Source organism: Hemiscyllium ocellatum, chromosome 5, assembly GCF_020745735.1.
Source record: "Hemiscyllium ocellatum isolate sHemOce1 chromosome 5, sHemOce1.pat.X.cur, whole genome shotgun sequence".
In the NCBI taxonomy this organism is placed as follows: Eukaryota; Metazoa; Chordata; class Chondrichthyes; order Orectolobiformes; family Hemiscylliidae; genus Hemiscyllium; species Hemiscyllium ocellatum.
This window is the reverse complement of record NC_083405.1, coordinates 56,491,258-56,507,871: the sequence shown is the minus strand read 5'-3', so window position 1 is coordinate 56,507,871 and position 16,614 is coordinate 56,491,258. Positions and strand designations below refer to the sequence as shown.

At 39.2% G+C, this 16,614-nt stretch overlaps 1 protein-coding gene across 2 annotated transcripts in view; it reads right to left on the bottom strand.

Moving 5' to 3' along the window:
- Positions 1-16,614, bottom strand: part of sgce (sarcoglycan, epsilon) — a 70,919-nt gene that overhangs the window by 4,524 nt on the left and 49,781 nt on the right. For both annotated transcript variants that reach the window (XM_060824771.1, XM_060824772.1), the window contains 4 exons: positions 7,458-7,669; positions 6,962-6,988; positions 2,626-2,817; positions 184-227 (listed from right to left, as the gene is read on the bottom strand). In XM_060824771.1, the coding sequence (XP_060680754.1) occupies positions 184-227; positions 2,626-2,817; positions 6,962-6,988; positions 7,458-7,669 (475 nt within the window). The remainder of the gene's footprint in view (positions 1-183; positions 228-2,625; positions 2,818-6,961; positions 6,989-7,457; positions 7,670-16,614) is intronic.

The window sequence follows — 16,614 nt, the reverse complement described above, 5'->3', positions numbered from 1 at the left end:
CTTTTATCCAATATGTTAGATCTGAGCCAAATTATTTTGACTCTAACAAAATTTATCATAACAAACATTTTAGTAAATACTGAGGATGGCTTTTTTTTTCTACAGTTAATTAGGTTGCATGATAGTCAATGTGATAGTGGTTTGAGCAAGGGATGGTTGGCGAGCGAGATGTTGGATACTGACCTGCACCTTGTTGCTGTGGCAGCTGGGTCTGTAAAGGGTGATTCCTGCAAATACAATGTAAAACAATAAGACAAAATTGAATTGAGTTGGAATCAATTTCTGCATCAGCTATGAGGAATGACTTTATTCTGATGCCTTAAACCATTTCTATTTGCCACTCTTTACACTTGAAAGTAAATAAATCAGTGCAGTTATTGATGAGATAAGTATCATATAATTAGTGCTACAAAATATTACATTCAATACTAGTAACATTACATAGTTCACTTTTTAAAAAAAAAATTCCCTTTGCAAATTAACTTGAAAAATACCTTGGCTAATTAAATTGTAATTTGGTTCCCATCAGATATTGAAATTGTCACACGTTTGCTTGCTAATATCACTGCTGATCTGGAATGGCTATCAAGAAGGATGTCAATTTAACAACTCTTCTCTCGGATGTCCTCTCACACTTTTTTTGCAGGAAGTTAACATTAGAAAATTCAAAGATCAGAAATGGCCAATTTGAGTTTGTACATCCTCCCAGTGTCTGCGTGGATTTCCTCCCACAATTCAACAATGTGCAGATTAGGTGAATTGTCCATAGTGTTCAAGGATGTATAGATTAGGGATAAATGTAGAGTTACAGGATAGAGAAATGGGTTACTCTTCGGAGGATTGGTGTGAACTTGTTGGGCCTAATGGCCTGTTTCCACACTGTAGGGGTTCTATGATTCACACTTCCCACAAGTCTTCATTCTTTCACACAGCATCCAAATACATGTAAAATTACCACAACTCTTTGCCACTGTTTGTCATTTCACACATTCTCTTTCAGTAGTTACATATTCTATTCGTTTAAACTTTCTTTGTCTTGAAGTAATATGTTGCATTTATTTTATCTGCTCTATTTAATTATTCATGTACATGAATGTTTACTCTCTCTTCTGTCTCTCAGCGAGAATAACTCTAGTTTCTCTGAGGTTCCTTGATGGTCTAACTTTGTTTTTCTTTGTAGCCTTTCCAATTTGTATGTCTGCTTTTGATCAGGATAATCAGATTTAACAATGATCCAAAAATATAAAATCTATAGAGAAACATCTTAAAGCTTTTATTTTACTATTCTTACCACACCCCAACATAAATTTGCTTTTTAAATTGCTTCACCGTTTTGGATGTAGTTTCATCTTCAGTGAGCCTCCGGCCGAAGCACTGCTGGTGTTTCCTGCTTTCTATTTATGTGTTCGGGTTTCCTTGGTGTGGTGATGTCATTTGGTAGCCCACCAACACACTAAAGCAGCAGCTAATCAACTTGAAAGACCCTCTATAGACCAGCAAAACTAAGGTCATTTACAAAATGCCATACAAGAACTGTAACAAACACTACATTAGACAAACGAGCAGAAAACTAGCCACCAGGATATATGACCCTCTCTCACTAGTATCCTTACATACAGATAAGGAAGGACACTACTTCGACTAGGACAACACAGCTGTCAGAGGACAAGAATTCCTAGAAGCATAGCATTCCAACTGGAACTTCATCAACAAACACATTGACCTGAATCCCATTTACCACCCTCTGAGAAAAACAGGAAATGACATCACTAACTCAAGGGACCCAAACATATAAAGAGAAAGCAGGAAACGCCCGCAGCACTTCATCTGGAGGCTCACTGAAGATGTTATGGAGTATGGTGATAATGTCTGAAAATGAGCCTTCCAGCTCAGCGAGCAAACCTACATCCAGAGCCTCAACCTGAGCTACAAATCTTCTCAAAACTCACTGCTTCGCCTATTGTGGGTGATGAAATAAGAAGTTTACATTATGTTCTTTTCTTTCAAGCCAAATGCAACAATCTTTCAGCTATCTATTCTTCTATCAAACCATCCCTCTACAGTATAGCAATGGATAATATGAACCACATTCTGAACCGGATGTGCAACACACAGGGTTACCATGCTGCCAGGTAGTTAATAAAAGTACAATATGATTTTTAAAATTATCTATAATTTTATTGTGCCATTACAATCAAATCTGCATCATTGGCAGAACATTTAAAATTCAATATTTATGTTTATTGTAAAGAAGTAAATCAGAATAAATTGTAATGAGTAATATAGAAATACAAAACAAAAAAGGAAGTAATAACCAAAGAGAGTCTGCCCAAATGTGCTATGACGAAAATTATGGTACCAGTTCAAAACCTTTTTTGGGTTCTTTGATGTTGTATAAAACTCAGGCATACATGAATGTGAAACATTTTTCAATACCCCTCAAAGGGAGGTATCATCAATTCATACCTCTAAACACAAGTATATGATATTTAAAGTTATTATTACAAAGCCAATTTTCCAGTAGCAAAGAAATGTAACTATTTCCAATTCCTCTGATCTCTGCATTAAAGGAAAACAATATCCTGCATTATCTAGTCATCTTGTATCAACTAAAAAAAGACTCACTGTTGTGTCTGCATGAGAGGCATGTTGGAGGTGTCACAGTTGTCTGAATGGTGAAGGGGTGGCATGATCTCACCAGTTACTGGATTAAACACCGGAAGAGTGGAGAGGGGCCAAGCTGCCTCCCGGTTCTTTGACATGTTCCGAAGCTCCTTAGTTGACTTCTGAATTGAACTATGATGAACCAGCTGGATGCTGAAGAAAAACATGAAATGAGAAGATTATGCTGTAAACTTTGAACTACATTAGGTCAGTGTCTTGCTATTGTAAACTGCTGATTATCTGACTCAGATGAATTCTAAATTTCTGGATTAAATCTGGATCTTTCTCCAAAAGTTTGTTTCTGAATCACATATTAATGAAAGTTTTTTTTAAAGAAATGAACCATAAAATCAAATTATACAGTGCAAATAACCCTCAGCAACAGGGAACTACCATTCAATGCATTTGTATGACATTCCTCCTAACCTGGTTATTTTAGGCAGTTTTTTTAAATTTTAACTACTCCATTTATATTTAATATAATCACCATTTCTGGCCTTAACTTCTGACTCAAGCCTTTTCTTTCCTGGTCTGTTTCAGACTATGTCAGAGATTCTAGTGGGGCTTGGATTTTAAAGTTACCTATTTAAAACGTAACAAAATTGTGATAGAAAATTTATAAGAATGGACAACTTTTAATTACTATTTAAGGGTAAGAACATACTTAAAAATACTGCAGTGGAGATTCCCAAAACAACACTCTTTTTAGAAGGTAATTTACAATTGTGAATGTTAGTTTAATTGACTTTTTATGCCAATGTTTAAATCCATCAAGGTTAGGGATTTTCTGATTTTCTATATTTTGAATTTGTGATAATTAGCAGAAGCTAACAGATTAAAATGGACATTTTTTAACTTATTAAATTAATATTTGCTACTTTACACCATTTGTGCAGTTACATTACTCACTTTACTGCTGGGTATTTTGTTGCAATGGATTTATTCATTAGTAGTGTCATCAAAAAATTAATTTAAAAATTAAATAGGAGCCTAAATCCAAACCAGCTACATGAATTATGCATCAGTTTGAAAAGGTCACTATTGTGATTACCACTCCTGGTATCTGATTAGATAGTTAAATTGTAAAACTTGACACAGCCCCATGTTAAATACCCACACTTGAGCATTAACCCCTTCTTCAATTAAATGCAAACGATTGCCACTAACTGTGGTTGTTTTAATCTAATGACACTGAGCCAGTGAAGTCTAAGTGAATCATGTTTCCAGAGGTGTATTTGAGTTGAAAATTGTGAAAGGTATATAATAGAATGCCAGCCAGAAAAGCATCTCAAAATACTGAACTGTAAACAATGAGGGTTTGAGATATAATGAGGAAAGAATTGATGGCAGAGCTGGAATCATCAAAAGAGCATGGGTTTGGGATCAACGGGGACTCCAAGACTGCACACAGTCTAGTTCAATTGACAGAGGTTATGGAGGGAGATGGAATTAGTCATGATAGTACAGTTTGCTGCAGGGACTGAAGATTATGGTTTCTGTCTTTCCAGCATTTAGAGATGAACCATAATTACTTTCAATCAAAAGTGTAGGATCAATAGTTCTATGGCTGAATGAGTGTTCCAGAAGCCTGGACTCCTGATCAGGAAATAACTTCAAATTCTACCACAGCAGTTGGAATGTCAGTTGAGTTAATTGATTAAATTTGGAATGACTGCTTAACCAATAGATGGATCTTAAAAGCCACTCAGTGGTACTATGATATTTCACTTTTGGAAAGTGATAGAAATGATAGCTTTCCCAGTGGTGGTCCCAATCTCTTTTAACCAATTAGTGCGCTAGTTTTATTTAAAACCTGAGCCGCTGTGGCTGTGTCAGCTGACTGAGTTTCAAGGTGATTGCTGCAGTTTGGCTGCCTATTGAGACAGAATGCAGAAGGCCGTAAACTCTCCATTTGAAATCACAGTCTATTCAGCAGATGCTGATTGGATTAACATGATAGATTTTTGTGTTTTTCAACATGAACAGCTCAGGAGTATACTAAGCTAGGACTATCTTAAGTCACCTAAAACCCAATATAAAACTCTACAACTGTGCTACAATGTCCCTACTTCTGTGTCAGAAGTCCAGGTTCAAATCCCACCTGCTCCAGATGGATGTCATAGAACAGGTTAAAACAGGTTGATCAAAAATATCAAAGTCTTCTGTTATCTATTGGCAGTAAATGACTGGTACTTAAAATAAAAGCTATCATTTCTATCATTTTCCAAAAGTGAAATATCATAGTACCACTGAGTGGCTTTTAAGATCCATCTATTGGTTAAGCAGTCATTCCAAATTTAATCAATTAACTCAACTGACATTCCCAACTGCTGTGGTAGAATTTGAAGTTATTTCCTGATCAGGAGTCCAGGCTTCTGGAACACTCATTCAGCCATAGAACTATTGATCCTACACTTTTGATTGAAAGTAATTATGGTTCATCTCTAAATGCTGGAAAGACAAAAACCATAATCTTCAGTCCCTGCAGCAAACTGTACTATCGTGACTAATTCCATCTCCCTCCATAACCTCTGTCAGTTGAATTAAACTGTGTGCAGTCTTGGAGTCCCTGTTGATCCCAAACCCATGTTCTCTTGATTATTCCAGCTTTACCATCAATTCTTTCCTCATTATATCTCAAACCCTCATTGTTTACAGTTCAGTATTTTGAGATGCTTTTCTGGCTGGCATTCTAACATATACCTTTCACAATTTTCAACTCAAATACACCTCTGGAAACATGATTCACTTAGACTTCACTGGCTCGGTGTCATTAGATTAAAACAACCACAGTTAGTGGCACTACAGTGCCACAAAGAATGTGCAGGTATACCGATTCAAATAGCAGCTTTCTATATTATTTCAAACTAACAGCCAAACGGCTGTTGGCAGCAAATATTTAACTGAAATCAAAAGCATTATTTGTTTTCAAATAAAAAATTGAACATGCAGAAAACCAGTCACGCAGCAACGAGGAATGGAGAAGGTTGGGTTGGCATTTCAAATCAATGATTTTTAAAGTCTTTTTTTCCAGATCTCAAACATCTGCAGGAAAAGTTGGATGTCTAATTCACCCTTCACAAATTGGCTTTGATCAAAAGTAATTGACCCAAAACATTTTTCTCTCCAGAGATGCTGCCTGATCTGTCTTACATTTGCCAGTCTTTGTCCTAATAGAACAGTTGTCCTGATTAGATTAGATTCCTTGCAGTGTGGAAACAGGCCCTTCAGTCCAACAAGTCCACACCAACCCTCCAAAGAGTTACCCACACAGACTCATTTCCCTCTGACTAATGCACCTAACACAATGGGCAATTTAGCATGGCCAATTAACCTGACTTGGACATCTTTGGACTGTACGAGGAAACCAGAGCACCCGGAGGAAACCCCCGCAGACATGGAGAAGTGCAAACTCCACACAGTTGCCCTAGAATTGAACCTGGGTCCCTACTGCTGTGAGGCAGCAGTACTAACCACTGAGCTACTGTGCTGCCCTGGCGATGTTATTGTGTAGTGGGTTGTTTCAGCTGCAGACTGCTGGACCTGATATGGTCAGCAGTACCTTAAATAACTTGTAACTTCTGTTCAAAGAAGGATCCAGTTATTTTTTTTTAACATCACATCTTCAGTTAAGAGTAATCGCACAAAACTGTCAAAGTGCATCTGGTGGGAACAGAATTGAACCTCTCCAACTCCTCCTGCCACTTTCAGCATTCCATGTTGTCATCTGATCAGAGATATAATGAGGGCAGGTAGGAGAGAGCTCATGGTGTAGGTGGCCTCAGTGTTACCGTTAAAGAAGCTAGGCATGTTAGGGCAGAAAAGGACTGGCTAAAATCAGTGAGAAACTTAAAAATCTTTCTGTAATAATATTGTATTCTAGACTGAACTCTAGAAAGTAGTGATACTGGAATACAATCTTACAGTAGCGGTCAGTGATTTCTTTAGAATTCCTCAAGAGGAATGCATACCATTGAAGAAAATGTGTTAAATGATCTCTAAACTAACAGTTGAGGAAAATAATGCTTTCTACATTTAAAAAGTTATCACTACACATAGCTTTAGTAGTTACTGAACACTTGAGCTCACATGCTACGCTACCAAGAGATCTAACTGCAATAACTCTTCAGTATGGTCAACAGTATGAGATGAACCATGAAACGTACAACTCAAATGGACACAAGTATGGAACAGACTCTGAAGCCTACAGTAGCAGGTTATGATCTGATAAAACAAAAAAAGTAAAATTAAAAACAGAATGCTCAATTTAAAACATAACAGGAAAGAAGACACTTACTCTGGTGTTTGCATGTCTCTCTTTTGCCTAGGAACAAAACAAAATTAATGAATTAAATAATAGGCATCGATACTTGAAACATCAAAAGATATTTGCTAATGGTGGACCCACTTTTGGCAGATGTTGAGAAGATTATTATTGAATGTACTTGTCAGTATCTGCCTACAAGTATAGGGCCAGAATGACTGCACACACAAACACAATGGGGACACGTAAGAAAAGGGACTGATGAAAAGGCTTGATGGAAAATAAACTCGCATGGATGGAGCTGATATATGAATGCGTGCAATGGTCTGGACAGTTTCTGAGCTCTCTACTTCCTTTACTAACCTGTGATACTGTTATTTTTAGTCGGAACTATAAACTAAAACAGAATCCTTTGCCTAATATTAAAAGACCATTATAAAATAGAAAAGTCACTCTTTTAAAAAAGAAATGCGCCCCATGTTTGGAGTCTCTGCATATCTGCACTTGGACAGCAGTGTGATTTACTTACACTCCTTCTCGACGGCAGAACATGATGTAACCAAGGATAACAAACAGGACCAGAGCAACAGCTATTGGTATCGCCAACGTAATCACAAAATCTGTGTAATAATCCTTGCTTTTCAAGTTGATAGAAGGTGGTTTATACTCTCCGTCATCAGGCAGAACGCCATCTCCCCGAATCACTTCCTTACTGACAGAAGGCATCTTTGACTTGTCAACCTGTCACCAAATTGTAAAAATAAAGCTACATTTTTGATTTGCCATTTTGCTTCAAATGTGCTAGATAGATATCTCAGTACTTCTATAATTGGCAGTGAAAAATTCTTCCATCTACAGCATTGATCACCTTCATCTTGGTCAGCACAATGGGTTCAGGATAGTGTTTATTTTCTTCGTACTATTACTTTAGCACCACTTATTTTACACTGTAAAAATTCCATTGCCATCAGTGCTATTTTGAGCTTTTCTTTCTCTCTGGAGCAGAATTGTTCCAGTTTCAGTACAATTATCAAAATTGTTTTATTTCTTTTTTGGAAATATCAGCCCAGGTGCTCTCAGTTCTGGAAGCCGCACAAAAATATTCAGCAAGGTTAATTCAAAAAAGTTATTTCCCTTTAAAGGTTCCTGAGGATTTTGATAGAAATCACACAACACCAGGTTATAGTCCAACAGGTTTATTTGGAAGCACTAGCTTTTGGAGCGCCGCTCCTTCATCGGGTGGTTGTGGAGAGTAAGACTGTAAGACAGAATTTATAGCAAAAGTTTCTAATGTGATGTAACTGAAATTATATATTGAAAAAAACCAGAATTGTTTGTTAAGTCTCTCATCTGTTAGAATGGCCATGTTAGTATCAGTTCTTTCATACGTAAATCGCAAAACTTTTTTTAAAAGTTACATTCTCAAGTGCACTTTATCAATTGGTGCCATGTCAGCCCAGATACAGTACTGAAGGTGTTAGCTCCCTGAGAGGCTGTCTGTGCCACAATGGTCAGACTGATTCTAATGTAAAAAATGGATTTTCAGAATCTTATGCATATTCATGCAGTTTTTGAGCAAAATAAAATGTAATTCAGCAAGTACAAATTAACTCCACAAACTTATATGTGTATGTGTGCATGTGTTTGAGAGAGTTGGGGGCCGATGTTATGAATGTCTGTGAGAGGGTGTGTGTGTGTGTGTGAGAGGGTCTGAGAGTGAGAGTGTGTTTGTGTGTGTGTGTGTGTATATAGTGGAATAGGGTCATCTATAGTGTACCCGCCCTGTGTATACGGAGGACTGTTCAGATGAGGAGGAACGTGATGGGCACTTGGAAGTACTCGAGGATGTCCTCTGTTCTTATGAGTATGATGCTCAACTCATCGACCACCAGTTCCGAGGTGCCATAGCGAGCAATCGTAATAACCTCCTCAGGAGACAGACACGTGCTGCATACGACAGGGTACCCTTCGTTGTTCAGTACTTCCCAGGAGCCGAAAAACTACACCATGTTCTTCGTGGCCTGTGACACATTATCAATGAGGATGAGCACCTCGCCAAGACCTTCCCCACACCTCCACTTCTCACCTTTAAACAGCCGCCAAACCTCAAACAGATCATTGTTCGTAGTTAGCTGCCCGCTTTCAGGACAATACCATACAACCTTGTCACGGTAGACGTTGCAAGATGTATCAGAGTGTGGACATGGATACCACCATTAGGCATGGGGACACTTCCCACCACATACGCGGCAGGTACTCATGTGACTCAGCCAACATTGTCTATCTCATATGCTGCAGGTAAGGATGCCCTGAGGCATGGTACATTGGTGAGACCAAACAGAGGCTACGGCAACAGATGAATGGGCACCGCACAACAATCAACAGACAGGAATGTTCCCTCCCAGTCGGAGAACACTTCAACAGTCCAGGACATTCGATCTCAGATGTTCAGGCGACCATCCTCCAAGGTGGACTTTGGGACAGGCAACAATGAAAAGTGGCCGAGCTGAGGCTGATATCCAAGTTTGGTACCCAATAGGGATGGCCTCAACCAAGACCTTGGGTTCATGACGCACTATAAGTGACCCTATTGCACCCTATAGGTGACACACACACACTCTCTCTCAGACCCACTCACACACACACCCTCTCACAGACATTCATAACCCTCCCAACTCTCACAAATACATACCCACATACACATAAAAGTTTGTGGGGTGAATTTGTATGTGCAGAATTATATTTTACTTTGCTCAAAAACTGCATGAATCCACGTAAGATTCTGAAAATCCATTTTTTACATTAGAATCAGTCTGACCATTGTGGCACAGACAGCCTCTCAGGGAGCTAACACCGTCAATACCTTATCTGGGCTGACATGGCACCAATTTGTAAAGTGCATTTGAGAATGTAACTTTTTAAAAAATGGTTTTGTGATTTACAGATGAAAGAACTGAAACCTACATGGTCGTTCTAAACCTTGAGAGACTAAACAAACAATTCCAGTCTTTTTCAATTCATAATTTCAGTTACATCTCACTGGAAACTTTTGCTATAAATTCTGTGTCTTACACTCCACAACCACCTGAAGGAGTAGCACTCCAAAAGCTGATGCTTCCAATTAAACCCGTTGGACTATAACCTGGTGTTGTGTGATTTCTACCTTTGTACACCCCACTCCAACACCAGCATCTCCAAATCATAAAGATTTTTATGCTATTTTCAAAATTCTTCTGTGCTCCAATGCTAGTTCCTGATTCCCACCAACAGCAAATATATCACAGCTGTGTCTGTCATCCTTACCGGCTGTACACATTTTCTAATTACATGGATCAAACCTTAATTCTGGGATTTTGCTGAGTCTTATGGCTCAGTACCTTTCCCCAAACAATGTGTTTAGCAAATGGCAGTTTCAACTTAGTGGATATTGGGTGGGGGTAATGCTGCATTTGTTAAAATGCATTCCTGAGTCAGACTAAAGATGTCAAAATTTTAACTGAATACATTCCCAAAATAAAATCAGCTACTGGCTCTTAGTGTCAGTGCCAGTTTTGGCTTGATGGTAGCACTCTAAGCTTTGAATTACAAGGTTGTGGGTCAACTTCTGTCTTGTCTCAGAGATTTCAGCATAATTGACATTCTAATGCAACACTGACAAACTACTGCTGAATCACAGGCACCAGCTTCAGGCTGAAGGATTAAACCATGACCCTGTCTTCTTCCCTTTGATAGATATAATTAATTCCATAACACTATTTGAAAAAAAGTTCAATAGTTCTTCCCATATCCTGGACGATATTTATTTTCATTTATTATCACTAAACACATACTAGTCATTCATCTCATTTCTGTTTGTGAGAAATGGTGGTGTTAAAATAGTTGTCACATGTTATACATTGAAAGTGGCTATAGTTCAAAAATATTCCCTTGGTTGCAGTGTTTTCTCTGCCTTTATCTATATTTGCATACAGAAGTTGTCAGTGAGCTGGAAGGCTGTTAGCAACTAGGGAACACACACAAATAAGAGTCAGCAGAGCAAAAGGTTAATAGAATCATTAGTATTGTTAAGTTTGCAGAAGTATACATACATGCATTTATCTTCCAGAATATTCATAAGAGTTTTGCCTTTCATTTTTACTTCCTCCAATCTGCTCCCATTAAATGTACTCAGCAGTAACACAATTAAACTGTGTCTTTGACATTACACTATATTTTCTGCTAAGAAATCTTCGATTTCAGCTGTTGATGTTGCTTGTAGCTACAACTGCCAGGGGATCTACTGTCTAACTTAGACTATCTTCACACATTCACTGTAATTTAGAGCCAGATGTACAGCATGGAAACAGACTGAGAAAGCTGGTAGCCTTACACATCTGCTAAAGAAGGTGCAGGAAAGCACTGGACCACGGAGGGGGGAGGGGAGGCATTTAGATTAGATTACTTGCAGTGTGGAAACAGGCCCTTTGGCCCAACAAGTCCACACCGACCTACCGAAGCACAACCCACATTCCCCTACATTTACCCCTTCACCTAACACTATGGGCAATTTAGCATGGCCAATTTGCCTGACCTGCACATCTTTGGACTGTGGGAGGAAACCAGAGCACCCGGAGGAAACCCATGCAGACACGGGGAGAATGTACAAACTCCACACAGTCGCCTAGGGTGGGAACTGAACCTGGATCTCTGGTGCTGTGAGACAGCAGTGCTAACCACTGTGCCACCCACGAAGTTCTTCTGTGCTCCAATGCTAGTTCCTGATTCCCGCCAGCAGCAAATACATCACAGCTGTCTCTGTCATCTTTACCGGCTGTACACAAATTGTTCAGTAAAATTAAGGACATCGGTTCTTCGTGTCAATGGAACGGCGTAAATAAGCTGATAGCATTTGTTCACTTGTGGAATGTGTGGCAGTTCACACTTCTCACCTGGGGGCTGGAAGCTGTGCATATTTCACAGTTTGATATAAACCAGAAATTTAGTTATCCAAGACTCTTAGCAAAACTCTTACGCAATATGAAAAGAACTGGTAATTTAATAAGTTTAAAATCACACAACACCAGGTTATAGTCCAACAGGTTTAATTGAAAGCACTAGCTTTCAGAGCACTGCTCCTTCATCAGGTATAAGATTGTAGGACACAGTATTCATAGCAAAAGTTTACAATGTGATGTAACTGAAATTATACATTGAAAAATACCTTGATTGTTTAAGTCTCTGATCTGTTAGAATGGCCATGATAGTTTCACTTCTTTCATATGTAAATCACAAAACATTTTTTTTAAGAAGTTGCATTTTCACATCAACTTTAACAATTGGTGTCAGCCCAGGTGTTTGCCCCCTGTGTGCTGTTGTCTGTGGCATAATGTTTAGACTGATTCTAATCTAAAAAATGAGTTAAGCATGTTACATGGATTCATGCAGTTTTTGAGCTAAGTACAATGTAACTCTGCAAGTACAAATTCACCCCACAAACATATGTGCATGTGGGTTTGTGTGTGTGTGTGTGTGTGTGTGTGTGTGTGTGTGTGTGTGTGTGTGTATATATATCTGGGGTGAGGGAGTTAATGAATAAGCTGAGTGGAATACACATGTAATAGAACGATCCTGATAAATTCAAATCTACTCCGTGTGGTATATTTGAAAATGTATGAAGCTCAGCTCCCTTATCTTGACTATTCTGGAATGTGAATGTCTCATTACCCTTACAGGCTAGAAAAACACGAAGGCTGAAACTAACATAGTTAGGAAGTTAGAAGATATTCATGTGTGAGCGAGCGAGCGAGTGAGAGAGAGAATTATGTAAATTACATTCACTGGCCTAAGGGTTCAAGGGACAAAGAGAGAAGGGGGGACTGGGGGGGTGATACAGGGCAGAAGCTGATCAAAAGATTAAGTCTTTGTGGTCTGATTTGTGCGTATACTCGCTCGTCATGGATTGAATGTTTGTGCGTTGTCCCCTGGAGCTCGAGATCTGGGAATGTTATGAATTTAATTTGCATTTTGGGAATCCAAGATGATAAATCAAGAAAAAGCCATGTTGTAGGACAATGATACTGGGCATGTTAGCTAAGTGAGGTTACCTCATGACATGTTCCATATAGTTTAGACTGGAATGTACTGTTGAAAGGGAAGGTTATGTAGCCAAAGCAACTGGCCATTGGGCCTGGCTGGATCAAGGTTTCCCACTTTGATGTGCATGTAGCTTAATTATTCAAGCATACTCAGACCTGGCAATGAATTTCTCTTCCTCTGCAAACTCTTGCTCTTCTATTGCTGCTTATCTGATTAAGGACATGTGGTGTTTTTGTAATTTTAATACCAATTTCTGTATAAAGACAACTTGTTTGCAGCAATAGGGGGAGTAGCCTGAGAGAGTTCTTAGGGGTCAGAGCTGGTGCTGCTACTCTGCTCCTGGTTTTAAAACCTTAGATCCTACAAGCCAGGCTTGAGCTATGTTATAGTGTAACATTGACGCTGTTGGTAAATAAAGGTAATAATTTAAACTAAACAATCTGTAAGAGTTTTATATTCTAGACTACCACAGAATACAATGTCCGAGCTGAACCAAGAGAGGTTGCCAGGTAGAGTCCATCAGGGATTCCCTGAGCTGTCTCAAATAGGTACCTTAACAAGGCTCATCCAGGCCGACCAAATATTCTAAATTAATCTAGTCCCAATTGCCAGTATTTTGCCCATATTTCTCTAACCCCTTCCCATTCGTGTACCCATTCAGATGCCTTTTAAGTGCTGTAATTATAGCAACATCCACCACATCTGGCAGCTCATTCCATACACATACCACCCTTTGTTGCCCCGTAGATCCCTTTTATATCTTTCCCCACCACCTTAAACCCCCTAGTTCTGGAATCCCATACGCTGGGGAAAATACCATGTCTATTTACCCTATCCATGTGTCTCATGCTGTTATAACCTCTGGAAGCTCACCCCTCCAACTCTCCAAAGAAAGCTGTCCCAGCCTATTCAACCTCTCCAAAGAGCTCGAACCCTCCAAGCCTGGCAACATCCTTGTAAATCTTTTCTGAATCCTTTCAAATTTCACAATATCTTTCCAATAATAAGGGAGACCAAAATTGAATGCAGTATTCTAAAAGTTGCCTCACAGATGTCCGTTACAACTGCAACATAACCTCCCTATTCGTATACTCAATGCATTAACCAATAAAGCTGAAAATGTGTTGCTAAAAAATCGCAGCAGGTCAGGGAGCATCCAAGGAGCAGAAGAATCAAAGTTTTGGGCATGTGCCCTTCTTCAAGAGCCCTGCTGCGCTTTTCCAGCAACACATTTTCAGTTCTGATCTCCAGCCCTCACTTTTTCCCCACACTAACCAATAAAGGCAAGCGTACCAAATGCATTCTTCACTACCCTGTTTACCTGTGACTCCACTTTCAAGCAACTATGAACCTGCACTCCAAAGTCTCATTGTTCTGCAACATTCCCCAGGACCTTAATAGTAAGTGTATAAATCCTGTCCTGATTTTTCTCCCAAAATGTAGCACCTCACTTTTATCTAGATTAAACTCCATCTGCCACTCTCAGCCCATGTGATCAGGCTCCCATTATACTTTGAGGTAACCTTCTTTGCTGTCCACTGCACCACCAAATTTTGGTGTCATCTGCAAATTTACTAACCATACCTCCTATAACCACACCCAAATCATTTCTATAAATGACAAAAAGCAGTGGATCCAGACCAATCCTGCTGTAAACTGACATTAATTTTCAAATCCTCTCTGCCCACAGGAGTATTGCTGGAGGGGAGTTAATGAGGTGCTATGAATCAAAATGGGTGGTAGGGATAAACCATGAAACTACAGGTCAATGAGTCTAACATCTGTGGTAGAGAAACTATTAAAAGAAATTGAGGCACAGAACTAATCTCCAGTTGGAGAGACAAGGATTATTCCAAGATAGCATAACATTTTCAGGGAAGAAATTTGATTTTTTTTTTTAGGCGATTAGGTGTGTAGATATAGGTAACAGAGTTGCCTTTAGTAAAGGCAACTCTGTTACCTATATCTACACATACTCTAGTAAAGCTTTTGACAAGGTCTCACATGGGAGGCTGGTTCAGAAGATAACCACCCATGAGGTTCAGGGCAATTGGTTTAGTGACAGGAAGGAGAGAGTAAGTATCAAAGTTTGTTTTTGTGACTGGAATCCTGTCCCATGACATACAGTGGCTCAGCAGTTAATACTGGTGCCCCATTACACCAGGGACCCAGCTTCAATTCCATCCTCAGGCAACTATGTGGAGTTTGCATATTCTCTCTGCGTTTGCGTGGGTTTCCTCTGAGTGCTCCAATTTCCTCAACTGTCTAAAGATGTGGAGGTTAGTTATACAGAAACATAGAAGATAGGAACAGGAGGCGGCCATTTGGCCCTTTAAGTCTGCTCTGCTATTGATTGAGAGCATAGCTGATCATCCAACTCAATAGCCTATTCCTGCTTTGTCCCCAGAACCTTTGATCCCATTCGTCCCAAGTGCTCGAGAACAATCATAGCTTTCCTGTAATGCAGTGACCAGAACTGTATGCAAAACTCCAGCTAAAGCCGAATATTTTATACACTTTCAGCATTACATTGCAGGTTCTGTTTTCGAAGCCTCAACCAATATAAGCAAGCATTTGCTATGCCCTCTTTACCACCTTATCTACCTGTCCTGTCACCTTCAAGGACCTCAGTCCATCAATAATGTCCCATTTACGGAGTCCCTTGCTTTGTTTGCTCCTCCCAAATGCGTAACCTTACACTTCTTTAAAATGAATTCCATTTGCCCCTTTCACCCATTCAACCAAGCCACTTAAATCCGTCTGTAGTCGCCAGCTATCCTCCTCTAGCAACTACAAGGCCAATTCTTCTGTCATCTGAAAATTTCCAAATGAACTCCCACTGTCAAGTCCAAATCATTAAAATACATACTACAAAACAGCAAGGGCCCCAATCCAAATCTCTTTGGAACACCAATGGAAACTGCTCTGCATTCATAAAAACATCCGTTGACCAATACCCTTTGTTTCCTGTCACTGAGACAATTTGGATCCAACCTACCACATTGCTCAGTATCCCATCACAGACATGTGTCAAATGCCTCAGCAAAATCCATGCAGAAAGTATCCACTGGACTCCTCATCAACCCTCCTTGTCACTTCCTCCAAAAATTCAATCAAGTTAGTAAGCCATGACATTCCCTGAACAAAACCATGCTGACTGCCCCTGATGAATCCATTTTTCTCCAATAATTGATATTTTCCTGCAGTGGGCAGCCATCATTTTCACTACCAAATAAATGTTTGTATCTCCTGCAAATTTCAAAATCGTGCTTCACACATTTAAGTCTAAATCATTCACAAATCTCACAGACAGCAAGGGACCTAAAACCCAAACCCTGTGGAACTCTCAAATTGCTTTTCATTTGCAAGAAACATACATTGATCATTATCTTTTTGTTTATGCTAATACAATTTTACTCCCACTCATCCCATTCCTCTGTTCCCATTAACGTTTAGTTCTCTGACCAATCTACCTTGTTGAAAGGCTTACTAAAATCCAAACAGGCATCTTCCACATCACTAACTCATTACATCTTCAAAACCATTTGATCAAATTAGTAAATTATGATCTTCCTCTGACAAAATAAAATCAATGCTGACTATCCCCAATC